Here is a 17,170-nt window from a genome sequence, read left to right as displayed (position 1 = left end):
GAAAAGAATATAATGTGAGACTGCTGCATTTCAACAGTGTGGAAGAAACATACTGTTGTGGGTTTAAGACTGGATGTTTTAACCATAGAGAGGGCCTCCAAAAGGACCAGGAAGCCCAGTGAGTGGACACCAGAAACAGTAATCCTTGTTTCTTTCCTTCCCATAATCCCGCAACTATTCCCCTACATAAACAGGGGTAATTGTTCTGCCCTCTCCTCTCTCTGCTCTCTTCTCAGCATGCTGAGCTCTTATCTCTCTGGTATTTTCTTGGGGGAGTTTAGGCTTTTGGCCTTGTGTGGCCTGGCTAAGTTTTGCTGCGGAGTTCAGGCCTGGCTGCAGGGGGCAGGGGTTGCTCAGGGAGGTATTAGCAGGACTTTAAGGCCTGGTGTTTTGGCTGGGGTGAGGGGGTAAATTTTGGCTGATGTTGGCCTAGTGAGGTCTTGGTAGAGCCCAGGCTGGAGAGAACTGGGCTGAGGCTGAACATGAATTTGTGTATTTTGTATGTTTTGTACTGTTGTACATAGTTGTGAATAGTATTTAACTTTCCAATTCTGTGTGTGGAGCGTTTTTTCCTTTTACTCCTTTGGGGAGAGCTTCTGTCCACTCAAACCCACAACACATACTTCCCTTTTCTAAGTCATTAATTCAAAGAAGGCAACGTGAGTAAGAAGGGATTTGCATTGAGATTGTTTAGATTCATGTTTTATCTTGTTGTTGGAATGGAATTGCAGTGCTTTTAAAAGGCTCTTGGTGCAGGACTAAAACACTAGACATCCACAACGTAGCTTTAGTACCTGCATTTGAAAGAAACCATTTTTTTCAGACAGCAGTCTTCATACATGGAGATAATTGTTTGAAGGCATGAGATAATTGTTAACTTGCCACACAGCAACTATAGAGCCTTCAGCTTTCCTCCAGAAACTGTCCTCATGGGTTTCTAAGTACATACTTGGAGATTAATGCAAGCATGAAATTGGGTATCTGCAAGCCAGTAAATGGTGCTGTTATGAAAAGTTTGTTTGTTTTTAATACAAAATTAAGCCTCCTTACTTTTCTAGTTATTTAGTCAATAAGGAAGTTAATAAGGAAAAGACAACTTACGTAACTATGGCAATAGATGCAGGACTTGTCCCTGAGAAGCATCTTATTTTTTTCTTAGCTGAATGTTTCTTGGAGAGAAGGTGTGCTAAAGAAATCCAGCTTACTGAAAAAAAAGGACATAAAATTCCAAATCAGTATAAAGATCTTGTCTGTGTTGTGCTTTACTGAGCAATAACAAAGAATTGCTGTAGCTGACATTAACTTCTATAGGGCCTTAATAGTTCCCAAATTCCACAGTACCTGCAACCGAAGTGCAACACTACATTCATTGTTTCTCATAAGGGAGTAATATTGTAGATACCACCCTAGTCTTACCCTTCAAAAAAAGAGAGAATTTAAGACTGCTTTCAGTGACTGGACTCTGTAAAGACATCTTCCATCTCTTTAGAGATACAGAATTTTGTGGAATGCTTCTTGCTCATATGTGCCTCAGGTTAGTTACTTTGATTTTCATGCAAATGATTGACCTGATACATGAGGTAATTTTGTGCAGTGACTTTGGTGCTTTAATGACAGCAGTGGTAGGTTTTTATATTTGGCATTTGTGAATTTTAATTAATATTTTGAGTGATAATTAACTAGTCTCTGTGGACAAAATCCTCTTTAATCCAAATTGCATATCTCTGCAGGTGAGAGATCAGAGTCATTGCAACATCGATTGAAAGAGTGAATCTTGACCTGTTTGGAAAAATGATGCAGATGAACTTTAACTTAAAGTCAATCAATACTCATATAAATAGTTGATTTTTAAAATGTAGTCCTAGTAATAATTCTGGAATTTGTGCCAATAGAAATTGATATTTGGAACTAAAAATGCCTCCACATGTATCACCTTAATTTATCTGAAAGGGTGGGACTACGTTAATTTATCTGAAAGGGTGGGACTATCTTACAGCTATTCAATGGCAGAATTTGACTTAGGTGATGTGCTGTGCTGGCTTAGAGGAAAAATTATCAGGCCCGGTATCCCATCTCCCAGAGCGGCCAAAAGCAGGTGCTTAGGGAAGGTGAAAACAAAGTAATAGCTAAGGAGACTTACTCAGAATCGTTTCCCTGTTTCTATGAGTCTGGGACCCTTTCATTTATGTATAAGCCTACTGAGCCATAACAGGATTACTCGGAGCACATCTAAATACTTTTACATTCAAAATGGTTATTTAGGAGGAAAGGTCTTATTTTTGTGAGATGTATGGATACGTATTTCTTGCTGATATCTGATGGAAAAGCTGGTTTCAAGCCACTTGTGTATTTGCTGAAGTGATTGACAGGGTATTTATCTTCCACCCAGTTGTTACAAACTGGAGAGGATTTTAGTGATGTGCAATTTGTGTCTTGGAGACAGAGGGGAAAATCTTTATAATCTTACTTTTCAAATGTGTGATATTTTCTTCCAAAGGTTGAAAATGCAAAATCACATGGCGTGATTCATTAGTAACCAACCCTCTCATTATCTTCATTATCTACTGTTCTTATTAAATCTTTATTTTGTAAAACTGTCTCATGACTTAGCCTTGCAATTTGCTAATTCTGCTTAATACAGGCAGACTATTTTACCATTAAAATAATTAACACAATAGTCTTTAGCCTTTATTAGTTCAAAAGATTTTTTATTTATTTACTAAACCTGCCAACAGCACACATACTTGTATGAGTTTGAAAAATGCAATGTTCTACTAACAGGAGAAAAATGCAGCCTAATCCTTTTGTGCTCACTGAATGAGGAGAGTGTTAATGACTTTCAACAATATTTTAGAGGTTTCATCACTGGAAAAAAAAGTTCCAGTTTCCAGGCTACTCTTCTATAGCTCCACTGCAAAGCAATGCTGGCAATACCTAATTGTTCTTAGTAGATACTGCTTATGTGGAATGTGCCTGCAAAGTGAATTTCTGTTGAGGTTTGACTCATTAATGTTACACTGGCAATCCTTTCCTGTAATCTTTTAAAGGAAATGCCATTTTTTCCTATGATAATATTAAGTGAGTGCCCATGAAACCGTTCACAGGGCTTAAGGTCAGCAGTGATAAAAATAAGTCTCTGAAGAGTTATTATACAATGAGAATCAAGAAGCTGTAAAATGTAATGTAAGTGGTGGAGTATGATCTGCAAACCTGATAATTAAACCTTGATTTATTGGAAAGTGAAGCATCTCCATTCTCTTACACAAATGAGGCTTTTCTGTAACTGACCTCTACAGCTACCATAAACGGACAGTCCCATTATTTGAAGCAAAGCATTTTACAACTTTTGTGTAATCCATTCTAGGACAGTCTAAAAATTCTGCCAGAGCTCTGGATGAATTGTAACTTGTCCAGGATGTGTTTTAATTGAATTGGCATGTATTTTTTTTATGCATGGTAATGCTAATATATACTTTACTTTTTCCTTATCTCTATATTTTCTTCTCTTATTCCTATACATCCTATAATTTTCCCTTTTTACCAGTGAATTAGGAAATACAATAATTGTGAGAAGATACTGAAATGTATTTTTCTTATGAAATAAATTTTCAAGTGGTAGCCTCCAGTACAGGTAAAACACAAGAGACACTTCCTGTTACTTAGAATTAATCTCTTGGAGCAGGGCAGCCACAAGAATAGGCCATAAAAATCTCATTGCCTTAATTTTGGAGGCTCAGCTTACTTTATTGAATAAGAACACTCTGTTTCTGTCCCTCCAACAGACTAAGAACTCTCTAGTAAGGTTATATATTTGGTGTGGTTTTTTAGTCTAGCAGGCATAACACTGCAAAACTCATACTAGAACTGAAATCTTTACTCAAGCAACTATATGGGTGTGGCATTACAGGTTTAGTACCACTCTTTGAGCTGCAGAATTAAACCCTAAAGAATTAAGCCATGTCAGCAATAAATGATAAATATGTAATTACACATATTTTCATTATTTCATAGCTGATCTTTTTAATTGAAAAAGCTCCATTCAGTTGGGATATGCATTCAAGAACAATTTCTGCAGTGCCATAGGATTTTACATTGTCTTTAGTGTATCTTTGTCTCTGTTTCACTTTGAATTTATTTTGGTCGATTCTAATTACACAGTTTACATCTCTAAGACTTGCATGCCTGGATGCTCTATGGCCCAAAAATTCCCAGAGAAGCATTTTGGGATATGGTGGACATGCTGAGCATACATTGAACAAGGAACATACATGCATTTGACTGTATTTATATGTATTTACTGTACTTGCAGACCTAACATCCCAGACATAAAAGTACCAGTTCTCCTTATGTCCTAATAAAGCACTGAAACCTCTATCCTAGGTCTTTCCCTGAAATAACAGGTTGTGGTCATGTAGATTTTGTGGGGGGCTGAATTCAAAAGCTTTGGAGAAAAGGACTAGACATTTTTAATAGGCCTTGGCTAATAATTCGTGTCTGACTGTGCCAGCCTTAGAGAAACACTGCTCAATGTTAATAAAATGGAGAGGCCACTTAGAACAGCACATGACACTGATTTAATTGCATTGTAGTCATTCTGGATTTTATGGCAATCTTCCAGTTTGCATAGATGCCAGAAGATCAGCGTTACACAGGCTCCTGCAATGTAAAAGGAGGACTGACATTCTTAGACCTCACTTGCTGTATGCTCTTATACCCTTCCTTCATTAGAGATCCTTCTGAAATCAATATCCACATACTTAGACTGCTGTTACACAGGTGGATCAGGGTTCCTCTGACAGGAAAGATCTGATTAATACCTGATTTTAGAAGAGTTGGCAGGTTATCCTACACTCTGCATCTGGAGCTCTGCATGATGAATTCTCATGCTCTGTAGACTCAGATCTACTGAAATATGAATATGAAGTTAATGCAGATTGGCCTTGGGGAATCAAACAACTGCACAATCTGACACAGCCATGGCAAGTTCATATTCTGTTACCTGCTCATTAGAAATCCTATTTCCCACTCTAGGATCAGTCACGATTCATCTTAGCCAACTTAGCAGATGGGAGTCTATTAAGTCTTCTGTAATGAAAGCCTACTGAGAAATACTATTAGTTTGATATTAAAATTATCTTGAAGAAATGGAAGTTGGATTTTTTTTCCACTTTATCTGGTTATTGGAAAAGAGACTGACATAATTAGTGTAAAATCCTGCAATCACAAATTTTTGGATACAGCTCTGCTCAAAAATACTGTTCTCTCAGTTGCAGTTTCAGTTGTACTGAGTAACTTGATAAATATAGTAGTTCTAAACACATGTCTGAGTTGAAAAGGTTAGGTTTTATTTTTACAGCATTTATTGATTATGAATGCATAAGGCTAACATATGGAATAGCTTAAACCAGCAGTGGATTGAAAACACAGCTCAGCTGTACAGAGAAGCAAGCTTGTAGGCCACAGGTGCTTCAATTCAGCCTAACAGGGAACTGTATTACAATGCTTATGTTCCACTTATATCTGATGATGACTTATAAAGGGTAGAGAGTTCCATCTCTTTTAGAAGCAATTTGATAGCAGATAGATTGTACTGGATATTGGGGAAATAGCAGGTATTGAAAAATTTCAGGGAAGCAAAACTTGTGTGGGAATTTTGTCGAAAGTGACAAACAGTACAGATATATGAAGTGTGGGAGAAAGATGACTGAGAAGTAGATGAAGAAAGGAACCATAGTGGGAGTAAGCCCAGGAAAGAGGCCTCACAAAATAAAGTGGGTACATAAAATTGAAGCTGGTAAAATGCTTAGGTTCACCTATATGTTGCAAAAGCAGGGCTTGAGCTCATTTGCCTGTAGACGAGTGTAATAGTAGGTTGCCAAAAGAAGCTACCCCCTGACACCCAGTCCCCTCAGTTCACTATTGACTATGCCTGTTAAATGCAAAAACCAAAACCAACCAACCAAACCCAACAACCACAAACAACAACCACCACCAAACCCAAACAAACTAGCTGCCAGAGAGCTTGTTTTGCTCCCACTGGAATGCTATTCAGTTTGTGAATGAAATACATATGTAAAGCAGTTCTTTAAACAGAGCCAGGGATATTATACTGGGTATTTCACTTTATCACTGTGTTTACAGTTGTGTACCATTTCCCATTTTTAATGCTAATTTAATTGGTCTCTATGGCAAGAAAGTAGTGAAGGTATCTTTCTACACAGGTAAAAAGATGCAGAAGTGTTAAATTCCATAAACCCTCATTGCAGCTGTGGGGGATTAGGTGCAAGGGATTCAGGAGAAAGCTAACGACTGTATAATGAGCACTGATTAGAATAAATTCCAGCTGTAAGCTAGTAGTCTTGCTTCTAGGAGCAGAAGAAATTGGTTCCCCTATGCATACTCATTTTTACTGCCACATACAGAGGCAGTGTTTTCTAGAGATTGATTTTGTCTCAACATTGAGCTGAGGCAGGGAAATGTAATGGTTTTGCTTTACTTTTCTTACTGAAAATAAAGGCTTTTTATTGAGAACCCTATGTAATTTGGCCCTGTGTTCCCAGGAACACTTCTTTTCCGGGTCAGAAGTTGTGACATGCACTTGCAATAACAGAGGTTTGACCTAACTCCACTATCATGGAGGGAGGTGGTATATCACAAGTAGGAGACTGACACCAAGCAGGGGAAATGACTTGTTAACTCAGTTGAAGCCTTTGTTCATTAAGTGCCTCTGGATTCAGCAAATCATTATCTTCAGAGATCATTGGAGTAGTATTAGATAGAAATCCAGTAGTTCCTCCAATTTCAAAAGCATTCATGGTAAACTGATAGGTGAATATTAGCTATGCAACCTTCTAATACCATAGATTTCTTGAGTCACTGAGTCAGTGACTCAGTAGGCTTCTACACAGCAAACTGAATAGCAGAATATGTGGTAAAAGATTGGTATCTATTGCATTTCTTGAAACAAACATAAAAAAAATCTATGTTCTGGTTTTGTACTTTTAAAAGCCAAATACAGTGGCTTTGGTTATTTGTCATCCATGTAGATAAACTAACATCTCTTCGGTGAGAAGGCTGAAGGGTTTGGACCTGTGACCATCAGGAACTAGCACCTTGCTGTGTGACAGATACTTAGAAAAAGCCCAGAACAATTTCAGGTTTGAAAAGATTCAAGTTATGCTGAACCTAGTGAAAGACTAAAGTATTTTTATAGGAAGCCTGAGAGATATTTCAAAACAGTGAAAGAAAACTAGGCTACCACAGCTGTTTTAATGTTTGAGTTAAAATACAGATGATGTTTCCTTGAAAAAAATAATCCAGTTGTGTCTATACAGTTTAGAAGTTACGCTTCGTAGTTGAAGATGGTTTATGATCTGCTCACATTCTGTCTGCAACTCACAAATTCTGCCTTTTTATTTGCTCAGTAATTGGTTTCCTAAAAAGTAGTACCTGGCTGATGAGATGGCAACGATAGGAGAACAGCTAGAATTGTAATTGTCATGCAGATTACTTTGCAACTTAATTTGTGATAGAATTAAGGTCAGCTTTGCTGCTTGCTGAAAAATTTGGCTGATTTTACCAGTATACTACTGGGGACTCATGCCACAATTTCAGCATACAAGGACAGAGGACTCTTCAGTTGTGACCTCAGGCTGAATTGAATGAAAACTGGTTTCCTATAGCCTTCAAGTATGTCAGTGCTAGACGTGCTTGAGAAGAATTCCCTTCTTGCCATCTATATTCTAAAAGGTTTCCTGTCTGCCACTACTGATTTAAAGTTTTTCCTTCACACTCCATCCCACAGGGCATTTGCTGCACTTTTATATGCCACTGCTGGGGGAGAACTACAGCTGTCATTTGTGCTGCCCAGCTGATAACCATTCTCTTTGAGCCCTCAGAGCTTCTAATCTGGCTATTTCCCCACAGCTGTTTGAGCTGCCCTGCATCTGTCAGCCAGTCCTTTCTAGACTTGTGCCCTGTTTAGCCACTGGCTTTTAGCTTTCAGAGTAATGGCTTCCTGTGACACTTCACTGTTCTATAGTATCTAGTGTGGAGCAGACTTTCTTACAGGTAAGTACCATGTATGAACACTCTACTGGAATTTATAAAAGGCTTTCACTGCAATGATACCACTTAAGGCAGTTTCAGGGTTTGGATATGAAATGAAGATTCTTAGATGTGGGTGGAAAAACTCCATTACACTGTCTGGCTAAAATAAGGGTTGTCATCTCCATATGTTTCAGGAAAATCTGAGTCATGAATTTCAAACCGTGCTTGTGTTACATGCTTTGTGCTTCTCTGTCTTTAGCTGTAGTGACTTGTGTGCAGAGTCCACTGCACTGTAAATCTCTTGAGTATTATTTAATATGGGGATAAGAACAGCTATTTAAGAGACACAAATTTGTTCTGTTCTTGACAGGAAATAACTTTAAGACAGATGAGGTGTGTGTAGTCCTTTCTTAACTTGCCATTTGAAAATACCTTTTTTGGCAGCACTCTGTTGTAAATGATTTTAGACATGCTTGTATAGTGTGCTTACCTGTTCCTGATCGCGTCATACAAGCAATTTATCTTGGTTGTGGGCAGTTTTCTTGCAGGCTGTGCAGAGCACTACTATTTTTATCCAATGTAAAATAATTCTTGTTTATGCTGTAATTGCAGTAGAGAACTATCCTTAGTTTCCAGTAAGTGGAGCAAACTATATCCGAGGCAACACTGGTGGACACATGGCTTAGTGTTCCGAGTTTCATTTCACTCCAAAGGGATAATTGATAGCTGCTTTATTAAAGGGATCATAGTGGGCATACAGAGAAAGCCTTGTAAGTCTGCTAGTTCTTTTAAAAGTGAGAAAGGACAAGTAGCCACTGGGAAAGTTTTGTCTTCTGATTTTCTCATTTAAAACTTAAGATACACTATTTGCCTTAAAGCTTTCTGTCAAGACCAGTGGTGCAAGGTATCAGTAACTAGAAAAAGTGTCAAATACTGAGTTCCTTTTGTGTCTTCTCCTGTCAATAACATGCATCTCAGCTTTGTACCCCAGAATCTAGAATCTCTTTCAGGGAGAGCTTAGGTGTGCCATGTGGTGCCACTGCACTAATCCAATGCATCAGATTCCTGGGTTTGTCAGACACTAAAGTTTGAAGTTTTCCTTGTCATGTCAGAAATTCTGCAGGGCTATCTGCGAGGTTCTTGGTTACAGGGACAGGATATTTTGCATAAATTTGTATGATATATATACACTGTCTATAGCTTCTCTAATCCTCTAGCTCCATGCTAGTCTTGTTGCTCAATGGGTGCACACAAGACTTGGGAATTGTTATGACCAAAGGATCTTGTGGTTGGCTGACGTGCATTTGTTACATGCACATAGCAAAGCACGCAGTTGTGTGGTGCATTTCAGAGGCCTGTGTCTGAGCACAGTTCATCCCAATTAAGTAACTGCATGGGTTAGGTTTATCATAAGCATGCAGCAATGAAATACACAGAGAAACAGGTCCTGAAAGTATGTTGTTTCCCCCACACAAATCACACACACCAGATTGGTTGTCAGACCTGTCAGAATGGGCTGTTTTCTTGACTATTTTTGATAACAGTTCAGGTATAATCTCTGCTTATTTATTTGGAATCCAGTATTTAGACAAGAGTAGGGTTTTTTTTCCTTTTGATTTAAAGCAGCTCAAGCATTTAATGGGAAGAATTAATGAGCTTTTATTGTAAATGTGTCCTTTTCCCCCTGACACACAGATTAGAATGTTTGAAAAAAATCTTGCAGAGAGATCTAGATAGATGGGAACATTGGGCTCTGATTAATGGGGTGAAATTTAACAAGTCAAAATGCCAGATTCTGCACCTAGGACAGCATAATGACAGGCTCAGGTATAAATTGTGAGAGGCATGGCAGGAGGGCAGCCCTGCAGAAAGAGATCTGGGGCTGCTGGTAAGCAGCAGGCTTGTTATGAGCCAGCAGTGTGCTCTAGCAGCTGAGAGGGCAAACAGCATCCTGGGCTGCATCAAACCCAGCACAACCAGCTGTTCAAAAGATGAAGTTGTCCCACTGCATTCAGCATCGGCATAACCTCACCTTGAGTGCTTTGTGAAATTCTGAGCCCACAATTTGAGAGATGTGAAGGTCCTTGTATGCATCCAGAGGAGGGTAAAGCTGGTGAAAGGGCTGGAAGGAATGTCCTATGATGAATGGCTGAGGACTTTGGGCTTGTCTGCTTTGGAGAAGAGATAGCTGAGGGGCAGCCTCGTTGCTCTTTCACAGATTCCTGAGGAGGGGAGGGGGAGAGCAACGTGTTGAGCTCTTCTTCCTGTTATCCAGTAGTGGAACCTGTGGGAGCGGCTCAGAGCTTCACCAGAGGAGGCTTAGACTGGACATTAAGAAGCATTTTTTTTACAGAGAGGGTAGTCAAATACTGGAACAGGCTTCCTGGAGAAGTTGTTGATGCCCCAAGCCTGTCAGTGTTTAAGAGACATTTGGACAATGCCTTTCATAATATGCTATTAGTCACCCCTGAATTGGTTAAGCAATTGGACTAGGTCATTGTAGATCCTTTCTGAACTGAAACAATCTTGTCTATTCTAAAAACAGTATTTGGGAGATACTTCATGGCATCCAGCTAGTAAGAGCTAGTAAACTATGGAGTAGGGCTTTTAATAACTTCAATCACAGTGCATTATCCTTTAGTGCTCTATGACTGCCAAGTTAATAGAATTACTTTCAGGTCAGGTTTGAAATACATGCTTTCAGTACACATTAGAGAAATGCCTGAGCTGAAAATTGAAAAGACTTCCTGTTTACTGCATAGTGACCAAAGCATGACCCCTTACAGGCAAGAAAAAGAAATTGAAAACTAATTTCAAGGTTCAAGATTAATTCTCTGTCAAATTGACAGGAGAAATACTACACCAGAATACATTTAGTGTAAATGTAGAGCCGTTTCTGTATCTGTTCCTTTTAGTGTCTAAGTTATTACTTTGACTTCATAGTTCCATATCATGAGCATTTTAAAAGTTACCTGTGTATCTGGTTTAAAAATCTACAAACAAACCCTTTTTACCAATCTCTCAGTTTGTTTCCTATTGGTATCACTGATCTCTACTGATGACCTTTTCCTGAATGTGTGTTTTTTTCTATCTTCCCTACAGTAATTCCTTAGAAATGATTGTCATATAAAGAGCTGGCTATGGCAAACAGGAAACATCAAAGCACTACAGCCAGCATGCTGGATCACAGAACCAGAGCTTGCCCTACTTCATCTCACAACAGGGAGCCTGAAAATGAAGAAAGTGACCTTCCTATTGAAGATTATGCAGCAAAAGAGGCAGAACTAGCAGCTGTCAGACAAGGTAGTCCTACACTTGTGGAACATGAGTGCAATGATCATAGTGGAGATGGTGACTCCAGCTCTGACTATGTGAATAACACCTCTGAGGAAGAAGACTATGATGAAGGCTTGCCAGAGGAAGAGGAGGGGATCACATACTACATTAGATACTGTCCAGAGGATGACAGTTACCTGGAAGGAATGGACTGCAATGGGGAAGAGTATGCTTCCCATGAGGAAAATCATGGTGAAACAGATGAATGTCAGGAAGCTGTAGAAGAATGGTCTCAAGGTAAAATTCAGCACCCAGACGAAAATGAGATGACAGACAGGCAAGAGTGGCAGGAAGGTCAAGATAATGGTGTTCAGATTTTGGAGGATGAAGTGTCATCTCTGGAGATTCAAGACCAGGAAGAAAATATACAGTACTGTCAAAGTGAAGGTGGCTATCCAGACTATTACCCAGCAGAGGCTAATGGAAACTCGCAGGGAATATCACCATACCATTCTAGAAAAGAGGATGCAGAGCTGGAAGAGCAGGAAGAGGACATTGACCAGATTGTAGCAGAAATCAAAATGAGTATGAGCATGAGCAGTATTAATAGTACAACAGAAATGAGCCCAGAGCATACTGGGACTGAAGACATGGCACATGACTATAAAGAGACTTGTTCAAAGGGAGAAGCTGTTCACAGTGGTAATAGGCATGAGGGGAGGCCAAAATCACTGAACATCCCATCAGCCTCTAAGCACAGTGGAGATGTGCCTAGAGGTTTTAAAGCAAAGTCAAGAACCCCAGAGGACAGACAGAAGTGGCCACAAGAGCAGGTATGAGGTTCTCTTGTTTAACCAGCCTGTCAAAGGCATTGTGCAAATGTGATGCTAGTTATTCCAAAGATAATCAGAGAGAAGTATTTTTATTATTACTCTGTATTGTATCCACAGCTATGTAATCACACTGTGTAGTTAAAAAAGGTGCTGAATGTAGTCAGCTTAGGTGGAGAACCAGGAAAGATGTTTTGCAGAGAGCAGACAGTTCAGAGTGAAACAAGATATTTCAGATGCATAGGGTAAATCTAGTTTATTTACACTATATTTACTCTTCAGTGACATATTAAGTAAACCTAAAACTGGGGTCATCAGTGAAACACCTTTTTTTCTTCATTAAGGGCTCCTGTTCATTGCTTTACTGTGTGATTGCTATTAATTTTGTTTGCAGTAGAATGTGTGCCAAGGTTAGATACTGCACATGTTAAAAACAGCTGCAAAGACATGCCTGCATATCACTGTCCTTCTGTGCTAGGTGAGCATACCTTGACCTTGGCAAGAAGGAAGGAATTTATACCAAATGAAATTTATACCAAAAATGCTGGGGTTTTTTCCTACAAAAATGTTGTAGATGTTAATTTAAACCAAGCATAACCTTTTTTTGTTCTAATGGTGTGTGCCAAAAAAATGAATCTTTGGTCTAAACTGAAGCCTGAACCACAAGAAGCTTGCTTCCAGAGCAGTTTACTGCAAGGTATCCTCTCCTGCTTCCTTCCAACAAAGGGATGTGCTATGGGAAACTCCTATCCTGCTGTTCCCTGACAGCATTTGGAATTTCAGATTCTCCTACTGAATGTAAGACACCTGCAGAGGATGGCAGCCTTGCTTATTATTTTACTAAGTTAATGCTAACTGTGCAGTCAGGTAGCATAATTAAAGAGAGAGAGAAGGAGTCAAGAAAAAGGTTCCTAAGCCAGCAGCTGAAATAATACTGATAGCAGATGTGTTTTGCACTAATGGAACTCTCAATTAAATAATTGCTCCTCTCTGGAGCCTCATATGTGCTAGAGTTTAGTTGTTCCTTCCCAAGCAGAGTTAGCACTCGGGATCATGAGTGGCAGCTTTGAGAAGGACCATATTTTGACCAAAAAGCTAAATTAACATAGAATGGAATAAACAACCAGTAATGTTAAAACCCAGCAGAACTCAAGCATTGCCATGCCTCAGCCCTAGCTAGGAGGAACTTTATACTGCAAAAGAGGTGGTTATAAAGGGGATCTGCTTCGCTGGGAGGGTTCCTGCAAGACTGGGAGAAAAAGGAAGCCCAGGTGTCTCTAGGCTTGGCTATTAGCCATTAGGACAGGGCTGGCCAAGGCACAAGTGGACTTGCAGGCTTATTTCTCGGAGATGTCTATAGATGTTTCAGTATCCTCAAATTAAGTAGAACCTGATTTTCCTCTCAGTCTAAAGATGGCATTTTCTGCTGCTTCATGTTCCTTCACATAATTCTGGACGCTGCTTCAGTACTTGCTAAGAGGCAAAATTATTAGTAATACTGTAGCTTTAATATTTTTATAGCTTTTCTTTGCACAATCTGTCCTCTTATCAGAATCTCACTGTAGGATAGGAGACTTTTAACATAGCTGTACCTCTGTTAGTGTGCAGTCATTCCCAAATTTCCAGTTTAGGTCCCATTTTGAACTGCAAGACAGGGTACAAAGTATTTATAAACCATTTAAGTGTTTCCTTTAAATGTGTGGGGTTTTTTTTAATTCTAGTTATTGTAACACTTTAAACAACAATATCAATTAGAAACTCTGTAAGAAACATGAAGAAAGCAAGTGTCAAGTAATTTCACTGCACATCAGCACACACTGCTCCATACTGATCTAGCCATGCTATCTAATTAGATTTGTCTTGTCTCAAGCAGAGAGCATTTATTAGCAGGGAAATTGTAGGCTTCTTAGCCGTTACAGCTGTGTAGACAGGACACTTAGTCAGTGGGCCCCCAAGTCTTGGTGCTCTGTGTGTATCTCGGACTTTCTTTCCTAAAACCTCTGCTTACTACTTGGGTGAATTTTGCTTTGTGTATGTTGTCTTACCTGAGAATTAGCATTACTGAGCTAATAGCTCTAATGTGCCTGCTTCATTAGTGCATTTTGTTCAGTTGACTAAACAGTACTCAGAGGGAATAATTTCTCCAGAAATGAGCATGGAGACTTTCTTCAGTTAGAGCTGCATCATGCACTTGAAAGTCAGAAGGCAAGGAGTCATGTTCATATGTAACATTTGGGCTTACCCTGGAAAATAATACTGGCTCAATGTTTACTATGTGCTGATAAAAGGTTTTATTTGTGAAGCCTTAAGCTGACAGTGGCATTTAGGCATTCTTTTTATGCATAATGAGGAAACTGGAAAAAAAAGGAAAGTGAAGTATCCTTAACCCTAAATATTCGTTCCAGAAATCACCTTGATTTTCCAGATTGCTAACACTGAAACTCTCGAGTCATGAAAACTTCGCTTTCTTGGTATGTATGGGACAGGGTTCTCCCTGTGCCAGATGCTGGCGTTCTGTGACTTGTTTCAGGTCTGGAAAAGTTCTGCTCCTGAGAATGTTGGAACTTTGAAGAAAAAGAATGTTCCATAGTTTAAAAGACCTAGGATTTTCCTTGTGTAAGGTTTTATATTTTCCCTTTTAGATTTCTTCAGAAGTGTGAAGCTGTGCTGCCATCCTGTAGATTTGCTTGGCCTAAAAAGTCATGAGGTATATAGGAACAATATAGGAACAGAAAGTCCTATGTTCAGTGCTAGGATTCTGTTTTCCAGATCAGAGGTGATTGTTAGGACTAATTTGATTTTGTCCAATACTGAAAATAAAAAGATTTTAGAATTCTGACTTTGGTTTCTGAACAATGTGAACATGTCAGCTTAGTTTCATGTGAAGAGTTTGCACTGAAATAAAATAATTCAATTTACATGTAAATTGGTAGTGTAACTGCTACTTAATAATTGTAATGTCATATTATTTACATCAGAGTATTTTACTGTAATTAAATGGCTCCAAAATTGCGTATGAATCTCATATTACGATCTATCATGTTATGATATTTCAGTATCAGTAATGAGTATTGACTGCACATAAATGACTACATATAATTAAGTACACAAAGAAGCTTCATGACCAGTGCCTGTTGTAAAATAGTCGAGAACAAGCTAAATACAGTTTCATGTGATAATGTTTTATGAAGTTTTACTAAAATTTTCTGAATGTAACTTAATATGGTGAAAATGTTCTGACTATCTTTATGCTGTTGACTTCCACTGAAATCTCTGCTTTGTTTTGAGACTTACAGGAAGACAAAAGGATTTGAAATCCTTCCTCTTTTTTTTTTTTTTCTTACAGATGTGTAATGGTTTAGAGCAGCCAAGGAAGCAACAGCGTTCAGACCTCAATGGACCAGTTGACAATAACAATACACCTGAGGTGGGTACCTTAGGCAGGTAGGCTGTTCTGCTGCCTGTCTTCCTGCGGTCAGACTTCCATGAGCAAAAGCAGGCACTGAATTGTCAGCTTTCTGCACCTCACACACACGCATACTTGGTGTCTGTTTCTCTTCCTGAAATGACAACAAATACCACGTCTGCATATTTCAAAAAGTCACTGAACTATGCCCATGAATTTGTTGCTGCCACGTTCGTTTTATGTAATTGTCCACAGCGTGTACTCGTCTGAAATTCCCTGACGACACAGAGAATAAGGAGAACACTTCGGCAATTATCTTCTTGGATTGTTGGAGAGCAAAAGTAGCATCAAAAAGAAATTGTCTTCTGCTTCCCCTCACTAATGTCAGTCTTGGAAACCAAGGACTGCTTAATTCTCTTTAAATAACCCTAATATCAAGCATGTAATTCAGTACTGAGGGCTCACATGATTCCCATCTTCTGGAGTGGCTTCTGTGATAAGATGTGTCCTGGCTCAGTCATCTGTGGTAAAGACACAGTGATAGGCAGACCTGCTCTTGACATGGAAGATGGGAGCAAAGATGACATCTGAGAATGCAGAATGAGGTTATGCTTGAGGCTAGACACAGTGAAATGAAATTCAGACTTAAAAGCAGAAGTCTGCTATCTGAAAAACATCTAACATATTTAGCATGTAGCCTGTAACATTAATGAAGCAGCACATTCCTAAAGCCTTTTCCCCATAATGGAGAAATCAGCCTCCTTCCTGGAAACAGGAATGCCTGAGGAAGCTGGCAGAAGACAAGTGAATGGAAGGACTAGATTTGCTTATTGAGAAGAGACAGCAGCATAAAAAGAGCATTGTCGTGGCCCTTGCTGAGATTAAGTGTAATGCTATATACTGTGCAATCAGGGAGAGTTCTTTTTATTCACTGACCCAGAACCTCATACTGTTAAATATTGGTAATTGGAAATTTTGGATATCAGTAGGCAGTGTGAGCTAGTGGACAAACCATTGCACTGGGAATTGCTGGCTTATATTGTTCACGTGACGGCTGACTTCCTAGGTAATTTTCATGTTCATCATGGCACCCTGCCTCCCTTAGATTTTTGTGTGGTGGGATCTGCTTAAAATGCTTTGAGATTCCAGGTTAGGTTGGGTTAATTGCTGAGGTGTAATGTGGCTATGCAAAAGTTACACAGATTATACAGAGGAATCTGATTATTTTTCTTTCAAAACAATGGTTAGCCATTTAAATACAGTATCATTTCACTTCAGCTTGTGAAAATGATTTTGTTACAACCTATACCATTTTTATTTCTCAACAGACAAAGAAAGTGTCTTCATTCCCAAGTTTCGTTGATGGTAAGTTTTACATCATCCACAGTTAAAACGGAATAAAAAGGAAGCAAATGCTTTTAATGTATTTTAAAGATCACAGCTCTAAAACCCAGCCAAACCCAAGAGAATACAGCTGAAAAGCTTTAAGTGTTGAACTATTAGACATTTCCATCCTCCCCTGTGGCAATGGCAGCCTGATAGTGATAGAAAGGAGCAGATAGAACTGTCAGAAGGATTAAGGTAAAGATGGAGACAGCTACAAATCTAG

General features: G+C 39.0%; 1 protein-coding gene across 3 annotated transcripts in view; it reads left to right on the top strand.

Moving 5' to 3' along the window:
* The window catches only part of APBA2 (amyloid beta precursor protein binding family A member 2), an 80,533-nt gene that overhangs the window by 37,569 nt on the left and 25,794 nt on the right, over positions 1-17,170 (top strand). For all 3 annotated transcript variants that reach the window (XM_054169167.1, XM_054169165.1, XM_054169166.1), the window contains exons 2-4: positions 11,152-12,158; positions 15,502-15,582; positions 16,890-16,926. In XM_054169167.1, coding sequence (XP_054025142.1) covers positions 11,190-12,158; positions 15,502-15,582; positions 16,890-16,926 — 1,087 coding nt within the window. In that variant the 5' untranslated portion in view covers positions 11,152-11,189. The remainder of the gene's footprint in view (positions 1-11,151; positions 12,159-15,501; positions 15,583-16,889; positions 16,927-17,170) is intronic.

This window comes from Dryobates pubescens, chromosome 17, assembly GCF_014839835.1.
Source record: "Dryobates pubescens isolate bDryPub1 chromosome 17, bDryPub1.pri, whole genome shotgun sequence".
NCBI lineage: Eukaryota > Metazoa > Chordata > Aves > Piciformes > Picidae > Dryobates > Dryobates pubescens.
Note: the sequence above shows the minus strand (reverse complement) of the source record. Positions and strands in the feature narration are given on the sequence as shown.